At 55.7% G+C, this 12,599-nt stretch overlaps 2 protein-coding genes across 14 annotated transcripts in view; one reads left to right on the top strand and one right to left on the bottom strand.

The window, feature by feature from the left end:
• The window catches only part of DGKD (diacylglycerol kinase delta), a 109,382-nt gene extending 107,232 nt beyond the window's left edge, over positions 1 to 2,150 (top strand). For all 4 annotated transcript variants that reach the window (XM_022568008.2, XM_022568007.2, XM_089916202.1 and 1 more), the window contains exon 30: positions 412 to 2,150. In XM_022568008.2, coding sequence (XP_022423716.1) covers positions 412 to 501 — 90 coding nt within the window. In that variant the 3' untranslated portion in view covers positions 502 to 2,150. The remainder of the gene's footprint in view (positions 1 to 411) is intronic.
• A 3,310-nt stretch (positions 2,151 to 5,460) lies between these two features.
• USP40 (ubiquitin specific peptidase 40) overlaps positions 5,461 to 12,599 on the bottom strand; it is a 92,321-nt gene continuing 85,182 nt past the window's right edge. For 7 of the 10 annotated variants that reach the window (XM_022567997.3, XM_089916192.1, XM_089916193.1 and 4 more), the window contains 4 exons: positions 10,412 to 10,622; positions 10,177 to 10,272; positions 8,618 to 8,709; positions 5,464 to 7,260 (listed from right to left, as the gene is read on the bottom strand). In XM_022567997.3, coding sequence (XP_022423705.1) covers positions 7,149 to 7,260; positions 8,618 to 8,709; positions 10,177 to 10,272; positions 10,412 to 10,622 — 511 coding nt within the window. In that variant the 3' untranslated portion in view covers positions 5,464 to 7,148. Of the gene's footprint in view, positions 7,261 to 8,617; positions 8,710 to 10,176; positions 10,273 to 10,411; positions 12,268 to 12,599 lie in introns of those variants that run through there. The other 3 variants (XM_089916200.1, XM_089916198.1, XM_089916199.1) reach the window with 3 other exon arrangements.

Below are 12,599 nucleotides of genomic sequence, written 5' to 3'. Positions count from 1 at the left end.
CCGGGTGAAGGGGACCCAGCGGACGGGGTTCCTTCCCCAGTTGGCCGCTTTCTGGCTCCCCCAGTGGCCCCGCTCGCCCGTCTCCCTCCCCTCGGGAGGACGCGGGGCGGCCTGACCCGGGGCTCCCGGAACTTGGCTCTCTGTGCCGCTCAGGCCGTATCCCGTCCGGAGAGGCTGAGAGGCCGCCGAGGGCGTCGGGACAGTGGCGCCCTCGGGTCGCCTCGCTTGTCTGTGTTTTGCTCCGTGTGCCCTTGACAGCTCCCGTCAGGGACCGGGACGTGGCGGGCGGCCGCGGGCTGCTGGTTTCGGGCGCCGTCTCCGGCCGCGTCCCCCGTTGTCGCTTTCACCCTCACTCGTGTTCAGACGCGGGTGGCAGCGCGCCGAGGCCTGAGCGCTGTCCTCTCCTTGCAGGACCTCGGCGTGACCAAGGTGGGCCACATGAAGAGGATCCTGTGTGGCATCAAGGAGCTGAGCCGCAGCACCCCTGCCGCCGAGGCCTAGCCTCCGCCCTCTGGGCCTGCGTCCCCCGCGCCTCCCGCGACTGAGCCGGCTCGGCGCCGCTCATGGTGCTACTCCCGCCGACCCGGCCCGGCGGCCTGGGCCCCGGGTCCCGACCCGCAACACAGCTACCTTCCAGCCGACGCCGCCTCCCGCCCCGTCCCGGGCCTGGGCTCCTCCGTGTGCCCTCAGCGGCGCAGCGCGGGTAACCAACCGGCTCCCGCCCCCGCCGGCCCGCGCTGTATCCCCGCGCGTCTGAGTGCCCTGGTGTGAGCGCGGCCTGGCTGCCTTCCGTCCCGCCGGTTCATTTTGACACGAAGGCAACGCTGGGTCCCCCTGAAGCCGAGCAGACGGTAGTTAGGGTCTGGGGCTGACGAGCTCGCGCCCCGACCGTCTTGGCCCCTCGTCCCTGGGCCGCGGGCGCGGGGTCCCCTCTGTGCCCAGGACGCCTGGCCTGTCGTCTCCCCGCGGACAGAGGCTGGTCCGTGTTTTCTGTGTGGAGGAGGCTTCCCGGGCTGCCAAGGGCGTCAGGGGCCGCCCAGAGTTTCTCACCCCGGGGCGGAGCCGCCAGGTCGGCGTCCCTCCGCGGGGACGAAGCTGAGCCGGGAACGGCCCCGGCGGTACCCCGGTCCTCACCGCCTGGGACTTGGCCCTTTTCTACGCTTCCGCCTCCCGGGGGCTGTGCGCCGCCGTCCCGAGGGGCCCGGGAGCGGGGGCGCTGTCGTCCCGAGGGGGTCCATGGGGGCGCGCGGCGGAGCAGCATTGACCTGCCGCTCGCTTCGCACGCGCTCTGGCGGGCCTCCCGGCGCTGAGCTCGGCCGAGGCCCTGCCCCAGGCCAGCTTGTCCCCGCGGGGGGCGGGGTGGCCGCGACCCACCCAGCTGTAGCGTCACTCTCCGCGCCCCGAGGTTCCCGCCCATCAGAGCCTCCGCAGCGGGTGGAGGGGGGTGGAGGAAACCCAGTCGCCCCAAGTCCCTGGGTTTCAAAGTAGAACAGGCTGGCCCGGCCCGCGGTGCCAGACGCCGTCTGCTCTGTTGCTTCGGGCCGGGGGGCACCCCGGGCTCTGAGGCCTTCAGGCCGACGCACAGGCGGGACTCGGCGGAGGAGGGCGCACGCGGGGCTTGGTGGCCGGTGCTACGGGGCCACCGCGGCCCTCAGCGCCCTCCCTTGGGAAAGCCTTAGGTTTAGGTCAAGCGTGGTGTTTAAAGGTAACGTCGTCAGTGATTAGAGCAACACTGTTTACGTGAAACCACTTTCTGAGGGTAGTGAGAGCGAGTGGAATAAACACGAGCGTTGCGCGAGGCCGCGTCTGCAGGGCGGTGTCTCACGCGCGTTGTGGTGCGTGTTGCTGCGCGTGGGGCTGCCCTCTGGGCCCCCGCCGTGCCCCCGCCGTGCTGCTGGACGGCTGTCCCTCAGGGGTCCCCGGGGTCTCACGGTCCTGTCAGTGTAGAGGGAGGGAGGAGGGATCCCTGGAGTCTTGGAGAAAAGGTTTTGTGCCCTCTGGTGGGGCTTCCCCCATATTTATGATCTTAATTTATACAGCGCCCACCGTGGAAGCAAACGCCTCCTGTATCGCTATGTACATATCCACATCTGGAGTTGTAAATACGTTGTTCTGTGTATAAATAAAGCAAGCCTGTTTTTGATCTTTCACTGTCGGGTTTCTTGTTATCGTTCCTTGCGCTTGGACGTAAGATGTCGTTGCCAAAAATCTTCCCGAACTGGGTTCAGAATTACGTTTTTCAGCCGCTCTAAAAACAGGTTGAATTGGCGGTGGCTGAAAAGCAAAGTGGGATGAATGCCATTGTATTGTTTAGGGTGTAGGCTCTAGGATCTATTGGTTTAAAAATTCAGCGACCTTGGGGCCAGGTAGCACCAAGGTTCTCAGGCTTAATCGCGCGCAGCTTCAGCCCAGCCTACTGAGGGCCGGGTCGCTTTAGCTAATACCCTAACCTCCCAAGTCTTTTACACGCTACTGCAAACTGGAGCCCTCCTATGTACCGCTCTGTTTAATCATAGTACCTTTATTACAAGGGAGCTGCCTCTCCAAGCTCAAGGTCACTTTAATCATCCCCCAGTTTCCTGGGGTGAGGGATGGGGTCTGGGATCATAGAGTCGAAAACCAGGCAGGGTACCATAGGGCTGTGTGGGCTTTGGATGTGTAGGTTGCCTCCCCAGCAGCTTTCTTCTCTCTCCTTTGCTTAGCAGAGCCCCATTTTTGTCCTGGTATGCATGCTCCTCCCACCTGGCCATCCAGGATCAGGCCTCATGCTTACAAAATAACTGCCACTATTCCAGGGATCACATCCAAACATGACCATGTCCAGGCTAAGGTGTGGGTGTATAGGGGGGTTGTCTCTTCTGCGTCTTTTTTTTTAAGGTGAAAGGAAACCTTTCAGAAAGTCTGGCTTCCACTGACCTCCCCTAATGTCTCATTGTCTAGAATTGTATCACACACTCATGACTAGACAAACGGGTGGGTGCAGAGGGAATGGGGCTATGCCAGTGATGGCTGATCACGGTGCTGCTGGCCTAACACATTTCTGTTATTTTATGCCAGGTGCCGGCTTAAGGACTTTACACATCCTAACTCACCTGTGTTCCTTAGCAAATCCTACGAGGTGGGTATCTGCACTTCACAGGTGAGGACACGGGCTCACAGAAGTTCATGACTTGTCCCAGCAGCACGTGGCAGGGACGGGAGTCACGGGGCAGTTGGGTACCGGAGATCACACCTCGAGGGCCATGCTGGTCCTGTGTCCCAGGCCTGACACCAACCCCAGCCCACGCTGACAGGTGAGGGAACGGCTTAAGTTACACACAGGCATCCTGGCCTGGAAGCCTGTGGTCCCTCTCACACTGGGATGGCAACTGTGACCGCGCTGGCCGCCCAGCCCAGGTGCCGGCCTCGGAGCAGCGTCTGTTGCCACTTTTGATCACAAAAGCCTAATAAGCAGGTTGTAAAACTCGCAGAGGAAAACCCGCCAGCTGGGGACCTGAAGGCTTTCTTGCTCGCGCCGTGGACGGAAGCATATCGACCAAAAAGCCTGCTGAGCTGCGCTTTCCGGGAAGTCATGTTGCCAGCCGGGCCCCACGCTGAGAACAAAATTGCCTGTGGTCCCAGGTCTCCAGGACGTGCGCGCGCAGGAGGAAAGTGCCTCAGCGTGGCCGCCGCCAGGCGCACCCTCGGGGCCGGGCGGGCCTCTGCAGTGCCAGGCAGGGCCGTTGTGCAGTGCCCATCACCGTGGAGGCCGTGACCGCTCGGGGTGGCCTCGACTTCCAGAAGAGCCGTTGTATCGTGGTCCCCACCCCCTCAGTACGCTGGTTCCAAGTCAAATCATTCATGTCATTGACCTGCTGCTGGCTGAACCGCGAGGCGCTCCATCCGTCGGGCCCAACCCAGACCCCAGGCTGCAGGTAGGAGCTGGTGGGCCCGAGGGCCCGGCCCCTGGGCTGTGGGGGTTGGGGCTGCTGATAGGAAGGTGGGGCCCCGCAGTGACCCCCCCCCACGGGACTAGAGCCACCTTCTCCCCGGGGGAGAAGCTGCGGGCGCATCAGGTCTGCTCAAGGCGGCCTGAGCCAGGATGCAGGCAACGAGCTCCTGGTGGGCGCTGGAGACGTCTCTTCCTTTAACTAGCTTGTGTGTCGCTGCCATGGCTTCACCTTCCTCTCTGCAGTGCGGTGCCTTCCCAGAATGTACACACACCCACGGTGATGGGTCACGTCTTTTACTGACAGGGCAGGACTGAGCACGGAAGGCGTGGCTGCTGTGTCTCCCGTCCAGCCTGGCTGAGGGGCCCAGGACTTGGCCCTTCACAGCCAAGTCTGTCCCAGAGGGAAGCCAACCTCTCCAAGCCAGCATTCTGGATTATCAGGGACTTCTTGGGCCCCGCCTCCCCTTTTTGCCAGGAAAGTGTCACATTTGAGTAAATATGTTTCCTGAAACACAAGCACCCCTGCCAGTTCTATTTTCCTAGAAGGAAAAGAGAACCAGACCACTTCCAGTTTCTTCAAATACAATTATTACCACGAGTCTGAGTTTATTTAAAACCAAAACACAGTTCTGTTATTTTTACAGCAGTACTGAAGTGGTATTTCTAAACATAAACCCCAGCGACTTAGCATCTGTAGTTCGCTTGGGAAAAAGGCCGGGAGAACATGAAGCAGTCAACGCACAGAGACGGGAGGTTACAAGTTGAACAGCTTATTTTTTCTTTAACAAACTCTTACAGCTCTCTCCCTGGAGCCCCACTCCATCCCCGAACTGGAAGGAGGGAAGGAGGGAGGGAAGGAGGGAAAGAAGGAGGGAGGGAGGGAGGGAGGGAAGGAGGGAGGGAGGGAGGGAAGGAGGGAGGGAGGGAAGGAGGGAGGGAGGGAGGGAAGGAGGGAAGGAGGGAGGGAGGGAGGGAGGGAAAGAGGGAGGGAGGGAGGGAGGGAGGGAGGGAAGGAGGGAGGGAGGGAAGGAGGGAGCGAGGGAGGGAAGGAGGGAAGGAAGGAGGGAGGGAGGGAGGGAAGGAGGGAGGGAGGGAAGGAGGGAGGGAGGGAGGGAGGGAAAGAGGGAGGGAGGGAGGGAAGGAGGGAGGGAAGGAGGGAGGGAGGGAGGGAGGGAAGGAGGGAGGGAGGGAGGGAGGGAAGGAGGGAGGGAGGGAGGGAAAGAGGGAGGGAGGGAGGGAGGGAAAGAGGGAGGGAGGGAGGGAAGGAGGGAGGGAGGGAGGGAAGGAGGGAGGGAGGGAGGGAGGGAGGGAGGGAAGGAGGGAGGGAGGGAAGGAGGGAGGGAGGGAAGGAGGGAGGGAGGGAAGGAGGGAGGGAAGGAGGGAAGGAGGGAGGGAGGGAAGGAGGGAGGGAGGGAGGGAGGGAGGGAGGGAGGGAGGGAAGGAGGGAGGGAGGGAAGGAGGGAGGGAAGGAGGGAAGGAGGGAGGGAGGGAGGGAGGGAGGGAAGGAGGGAGGGAGGGAGGGAGGGAGGGAGGGAGGGAGGGAGGGAGGGAGCAAGCCGACAAGCAGAGACCACCGAGGCCCCGGCCGCTCACCGTGGACACCGTGCAGCACCTCGACCCCTGCCTGTCGTGGTAGGTGACGCCCAGCGAGGCCGCCGGCTTCTCAGAAGCAAGGCTTTTCAGTTAGAACATTAATGTTTTATTACAGTGGAATGAAGGGACACACCAAGGAGCCCTGTCAGTTACGGGAAAAGGGACAGAAGAGCCTCTACACAGAGGGGCAGTCAGTCAGGGAGCTTACACTTCGGCCTCGTCACTGCCCGCCAGGTGCGTCTGGAGAGTCTGGACCCCACGTGCGCGTCTCCTGAGACAGAGTTAGTGTTTGAGGCCAGAAGCACTCGCCAAAGTCCAGCTTCTTAAAACACGACTGCTTCAATACAAATTAGTACGTGATTCGCGAGCCAACAATTTCAGACGCACACACAGAGACCAGAGTTTCTAGTGGTGGTGTTGACACTGTTTGGAAGGAGGGAGGACAGAGGAAGGAAGGGCAGGGCATTCATTCCACTCAGTGGCAAGCTCTGCGGAAGGGCAGCACGGGCGCAGCAACATCCACGCAATTTCCTTAAGCCGGTGGCTAGGCGGAGGCCTAGCCCACGTGTCATTTCCTTTCCATCCCTTACGTTTAAGAGCTATTTTAATATCATCAGTGGTGAAAAGGCTGATGAAAAACTGTGAAATCAAGATAACCATACTTAGCAAGAGAGTCGCTATAAAGCATCACTGAGGTATAAGAAAGTAAAGAATTTACTGTTTTTCCTGCTTCCGACTTAGTTAGCTTGAGAAAGTGAATCACCCCGGTGTCCTAAATCACTCAGCTCAGTAACACAGACGCGACATAGCTGTCATAAATACCACTTACATCTTTTAAATGGGAGAGCCAGGTATGCCGCATTAAGAAGACTCTTGGTTCACATTTTCTTTTTCCCATTTTAATCGAGGCTCCTCAGGACTGCCCCCTCAGCCCTTCCCAGGCTTGTTGGCCACGACCCTGCCTCCCCGTCAGGCTCCCAGAAGGAAGAGGCCCCGGCGAGAATGTTCTGACCACAGACAGCACGGGTCGGACGCCAGCTCATGCTGCCCCCTCCCCAGTGGCACCCGACCTCAGAGGATGCCCCGTTGGTCTCCTCATCCCGGAAAGAGAGGTAACTAACGCTTCAGAACCACTTCTAACTCAGACCAAAGGGGAAACGTGCCATTTGGGGACCAGAAAACAGACTCCTGTTTATGTCACAGCGTGAGCCTGGCCAGCCCATCACTGTGAGCCGAGCTGTCAGAGCCTGGGCGGCCACAGATACCTGTACAGCGTGAGAGAGAGAGTGGGGCGGGTATACTTTTGAGACAGGTGTGCAGGGATGAGCCACGTGGCACGTCACCCATGCCTGCAGTTAATGCAAAACTAGTCAATTTTTGTATAAAGATGGTGGCGGGGCTTGAGTGTTGGTGCGAGGGTGTCGGCTGGTTGGCACCTGTGGTGCGGCCAGGTCCGTGCCAGCCTGGGGGGACGCGCCACGGAGCGGGTGACGAGCGCACTCGCCTGGCCTGCAATGGAGCGCCCTCTTTGCTCGTGACAAAGCAGGGCGCTGAGTCCGTGTCCACACGGGGCAGAAACCAGGAAACGGGCCAGGACCTGCAGCAGGAGTGTGGAGGCCCTGTGCTATCTGAAGCTCCCGACGTGGATGGAGAGAGAAGCTTCTGGTCCACGGGGGCGGGCAGGCGTCTCTGCACCAGAGGGGACGTCGCCGCTCCGCACACGAAGGGCTTCCTGGCTGCGGGGACACAGAGGCCGTCACGGGGTCACATCCCAGACGCCAAGGGCCCCACCAGGTCGAGGAGTGACTCCACATCTCATTCCAACTTGCAGGGTCGGGTCAGGGCGGGGCTGCAGAGACGCACGTTGGCAGCTTGGGCAGCATTTCTGCACTGCTCCCGCAGGGGCCTCGGGGTAGCCCTCCCCGGGGTGCATTCCCACGCCCTCCCCGCAGAGGGGTCCAGCCTCGGGGCTTTTACAAGCGGCTGAGGGAAGGTGTCTCAGAGCAGTGCAGTCTTTCCTGCTTCACCTTCCCAATCCAAGTGTGACCTTCACAGATGCTCACGTCTGCAACGCCCAGCTCCACACATGGTTACAGGGTCACACACCTGGGGGACACCACCTCCACCCCGGCCCTCGCTTCCCTGTCCTGCATGCCAGGCGGAGGGCATGTCTTCTTGCTGCCATCACAACGCCTGACACTTGGTACCCAAGCTGTGGAAGGTGGGAGGAGAGGAAGGCTGAGGTGAGCAGGGGCTGGGCCAGGCAGGCAGCCTGGTTCAAAGGCTACTGCAGAGAGGAGTGGCCACCAAGCCAGAAGCAATGAGGACGGGGACAGGACACAAGACCTCAGGAGACTGGGAAGTGGGGACAGATCAGGACGACCTCCCGCACCCCTGGTGTGGCCTGCAAGGGGGTGACTATGCAGACCACGGTGGTGGGAGCCAGGCCCAGGCATGTGGAGGTTGAAGTATCAGCATTGGTGGAAGGTTCCAGTAGATTCTGATAGGTGTCTGTGGTCTGGAGGCCAGGAGAGAGCTGGGCTGTGTACAGAAGAGGAAGGAGCGAACCCACCCAAGGTGACGTGACTCGGGCAGAGCAGAGCGAGGAAGATGGATGGGGAGGGAGCTCCCTCCAAGGGGAGGGTCGGCTGGGTGAGCAACCTGGCTGGCTGCCTGGAGGGAACAGACGGGGTGGAGAGTGACGGAGAAGTGACGGAGGTGACAGCAGGAGAACACAGCTGGAGCAGGGTCAGGAAGCGTGAACCCTAGACAAGCCAGGGCAGGTGTCTGAAGGAAGAGACTCAGGGATGGGGGAGGCCGACTGCAGGAACAGGGCCCCGGCGGAGGGAGAACGAGACCCGGAGCTCGGAGAGGGGCCTCCTCCTCGCAGTGAGCTGCGCCCAGGTTCCTCCTGCACGGTCCCCAGGAAGCCACTCTAGGAGGTGATGGAGAGAAGGTGGGCAAGCGCAGGCAGGGAGGAGGGCTCCGCTGTTTCTTTCCACGCCTCAGTCAGGAGCTTTCCAGCGAGAGCAGGCACGCCAGCGCCTGGAGGTCGCGGTGGAATCTGTCACGTAGGTGAGGACCCTAACTTACCTCTTCTTCTTCCCCAGGGCAAACGCTTTCTGTTTTTCTCTTCCAGTGTCGTCTCCGACTGTACTGAAATCATCATCTTCAACCAGGAGACGCTGCATTTCAAAAGAATCAATGAGCAGTGTTTCCAGACATCTTTTTAGTCTACGTTTTTTTGTTTTTTTTGATTTTTTGTGTTATGCGGGCCTCTCACTCTTGTGGCCTCTCCCGTTGCGGAGCACAGGCTCCGGACGCGCAGGCTCAGCGGCCATGGCTCACGGGCCCAGCCGCTCCGCGGCATGTGGGATCTTCCCGGACCGGGGCATGAACCCGTGTCCCCTGCATCGGCAGGCGGACTCTCAACCACTGCGCCACCAGGGAAGCCCAATCTTACAACCTTTTGAACTCTCTTAAACAGAGCTGATGGTTTGACTGTAGAAAAACTAAGAACAGTTTTGTATTTTCCTTTTAGAATTTCTTTTACCTATCTTTCAATTTTTATTTGCTTTTCTTCGTTGGGTGGAAGGTCATATTACATTGGTCCCATTCTTTAGTACAATGTTGAACAGAAGTGGTGATTAATATAAATAATTTAATATTAACAAATTATTAATTCTTAAATTAAGGATTTAAATCATTCACCCTTACTACAAAAAATGTTATTATATGACAACAAAGTAGGTTTGTCCAAGGAATGCAAGGATGGCTCGGTGTTGAGGACATGTTTATGTAATAACACTACATTACCAGATTGAAGAAGAAAAACGATATAGCTAATTAAACAGGTGCAGAAAAAGCACAGAATAAAATTTAGTATTTAAAAAAATTTAATATTTAAAAATCCAGGGCTTCCCTGGTGGCGCAGTGGCTGAGAGTCCGCCTGCCGATGCAGGGGACGTGGGTTTGTGCCCCGGTCCGGGAAGATCCCACATGCCGCGGAGCGGCTGGGCCCGTGAGCCATGGCCGCTGGGCCTGTGCGTCCGGAGCCTGTGCTCCACGATGGGAGAGGCCACAGCAGTGAGAGGCCCGGGTACCGCAAAAAAAAAAAAAAAAATCCAGTGCTCATTCATGATTTTAAAAAAAAGAACTTAGAGTAAACTAGGAATGGAAGGAAATGTCTTAACCTAATACAGGTACCTACATAAAACCTACAGCAACACACTTAGTGATAAAACTTCAGAGCATTTTCATTCAAGTCAGACCCAAAATTAAGCTTTTGGTATTGAGGTTCTACTGGCCTCATAAAATGAGTTCTCTGGGGGCTTCCCTGGTGGTGCAGTGGTTAAGAATCCGCCTGACAATGCAGGGGACATGGGTTCGATCCCTGGTCCAGGAAGATCCCACATGCCGCAAAGCAACTAAGCCCGTGTGCCACAACGACTGAGGCTGCGCTCTAGAGCCCGTGAATAAAATTTATTTATTTAAAAATGAGTTGTCTGCTTTCCCTCTTTTTCCCCCCACTATTTGAAACAATTTATATTAAATGGGATTATCTATGCCTTGAAGATTTGATAAAACTTCTCTATAAAATCATTTGATTCTGGTGTTTTGTCAAAGTGCTAAATTTACTGTTAAAAACGTACCTTAATGCCAATAGTATCTCCATCTTTCAAGTGATAAGGCGCCCCCTGCAAATTATCTTGCTTTTTCTTCTTTTTCCTCTTGGTAATTTGCTGTTTCTACAGAAAAATTAAGTATCTTGAATAAAGAAAACTCAATCTCAAATTCTTACTAAATTCCCTGTCTGTGGAAAACTGCAGTTAATTATTCACTATGCCAGTGAGGCCCGACTTCCCTGAGGGAGCCCCACAGCTTTACCCAGCTAGGTACTGGAAGCCACTCAAACTTTTCAGGAAGGTATTTGGCAATTTCAATTTTCTCCACAGGAAGAGAACAGAAATCGGCCACTTGGTGCGTCAGGGAGCCGGCCGTCCAGCCTCGGGCAGTGTCCCACACCAGGTCCACGGGCAAGGTATACGCCCTCTTGCCAGGGAGGCGCATCTGTGTCCTCAGCAGCACGTGCTGGGGGCTGCGGCAGAAACAGTCGCACGTCAGATTTACAGCAAAACGGCAAGCATGCAATAACCACAGCAGCTGGGAACGGCACAGCTTCTCCTCTGACTCTTCTGAGTTTTTTTATAAGGAGAGATTTTCCTTAAACCCTGAATGCTAGTGGGAAACCTTTACTTTGATTTTCTTCAGTCCTGACCCAGAATGGAGGTGAGCTCCCATTCTGAGTGCACAGCTGGGTCCCTGGGGAGGCAGCAGGCAAGGCTGAAGGCGGAGGAAGAAGTTCCTCAGTGGGGCACGGAGGGAAGAGGACTGGAGACAGAGCTGAAAGGGCCGGCAGGGCTATCCCGGTGATGAAGGGGAAGAGGGGTTTCCTGCTACGGCGACTTCCTAGGAAACGCTGATTTCAGAACCAGAATCTGTGAAGCTGGCAGAAAACTTAGCCAGGGAGAAGAAGTGGAGGGCTTAGAGTTAGGAAGAGAAGATGGTGGGTGTAGTTTAAGAGCAAAGGAAACCTTTGCAGGGGATGAGCACAGATACGAGGTCCGTGAAGGAAGAGAAAGAGGAGAAACATTCAGAAAGGTCGGAAAGAAATTTAGACGTATGGAGACTGTTTTAGATAGGATGTGAAATAAAAGCTACAGATAAGAACTGGAAGGTGGAGAGGAGAAATGAAAACTTGGTGAGACAATGAACGATTTTAATGCTGTATCTCTATTATACTAGTGTTTTTATCAAAAGAAAGGGTAACACAATTGGAGGAAACAGGCAACGCAGGGAGAGCGAGGGCCCAGTGAATTAGGAGATTGGACTGAAAGCGGGGGACTGTGGTCAAGAAGGAATTTTTGAGAGGGTGTAGGTGTTGCTGAGGTCAGTGAGCAGAGCTGAGGTCCCAGAGCATACAAACTGTGGTCAGTGTAGATGCAGGAGCTGCCAAGGAGGTGACAGAGTCTGGGTGAAGACCACGAGGAGCCAGGGTCCTCACTGAGCGGGGGCAAGAGTGCTCCGGAGGTCAGTCAAGGACAGAAGCAGGGAAGGGGGCTGAGAAAGTGCACAGCATGGTCTTCAAAAGGACACTGCTCACAACAAACATGACAGAGGGTCCGTTTATATTATGTAATATAATCTATATTATAGAAAGAGCTCACACAAATTAGACTTTTTTCTAAGACCCCAAATAAAACAGGCAAAATATATGAAACAATTCACTCACTCACAAAATACAAATGCTTTACAAGCCTTTCAACAAACGCCCTAATCTTACTAGATGAGACAAGATAACCATTTTTCATTTATCAATTTAGCAAACATTTAAACAATGACAGCATTCAATGATGGTTTGATGGTGAGGTGAAATAAATACTTAGAAACACAGCTTGTGGAAACGTAATGGTATAACTTACCTGGAAAGGAATTTAACAAATAAGAGGTTTAAAATGTCCATACCATTTGATCCAGAAACTCCCCTCCAGGAAACTATTCCCAGTAATACAATTTGCATTAAGAATGCAGTTTTATGAAGCAGTGGGATAAAATGAAGGTCACACGGTTGACAGAGTAGAGTTGTCATGCGACAGGAGGACAACAAGAATCATCGTGTCACATCAGGTAAAAGAATCTTAGTATTTGGTTTTACTGACAAAAATGTCTTATAAAAGAATGTCCTATAATGAAAAAAAGAATAGGTAGGTTTGAACGTGGACAACTTTGGGGTGCTTCTTTATTCCATAAATAATTACTGACCATGACAAAGGCACTGTCCTAGGTATTGGGGAGGCAGCAGTGACCAAAAAATGAAGTGCTCGCCCTCACAAAACTTACAATCTAGTAGTGGGAGACGGATAATAATTGATAATTCAGTAAGTGTATGTCAGGTGATATTAGGGTGAAAAAAGCAGGACAAGGGGCAGCGTGTCAGGTGTTACTATCAATTGGTTTGACAACAGACTGTCTGCAGGCACTGGTAAGAGCTTGGGATGAGCATCTTGCTTATACT

The sequence above is a fragment of the Delphinapterus leucas genome, chromosome 8 (genome assembly GCF_059928025.1).
Source record: "Delphinapterus leucas isolate spDelLeu-1000000601 "Yukka" chromosome 8, BTC_Dleu_Yukka2, whole genome shotgun sequence".
Taxonomy (NCBI): Eukaryota; Metazoa; Chordata; class Mammalia; order Artiodactyla; family Monodontidae; genus Delphinapterus; species Delphinapterus leucas.
This window is presented reverse-complemented; position numbering and strand designations above follow the sequence as displayed.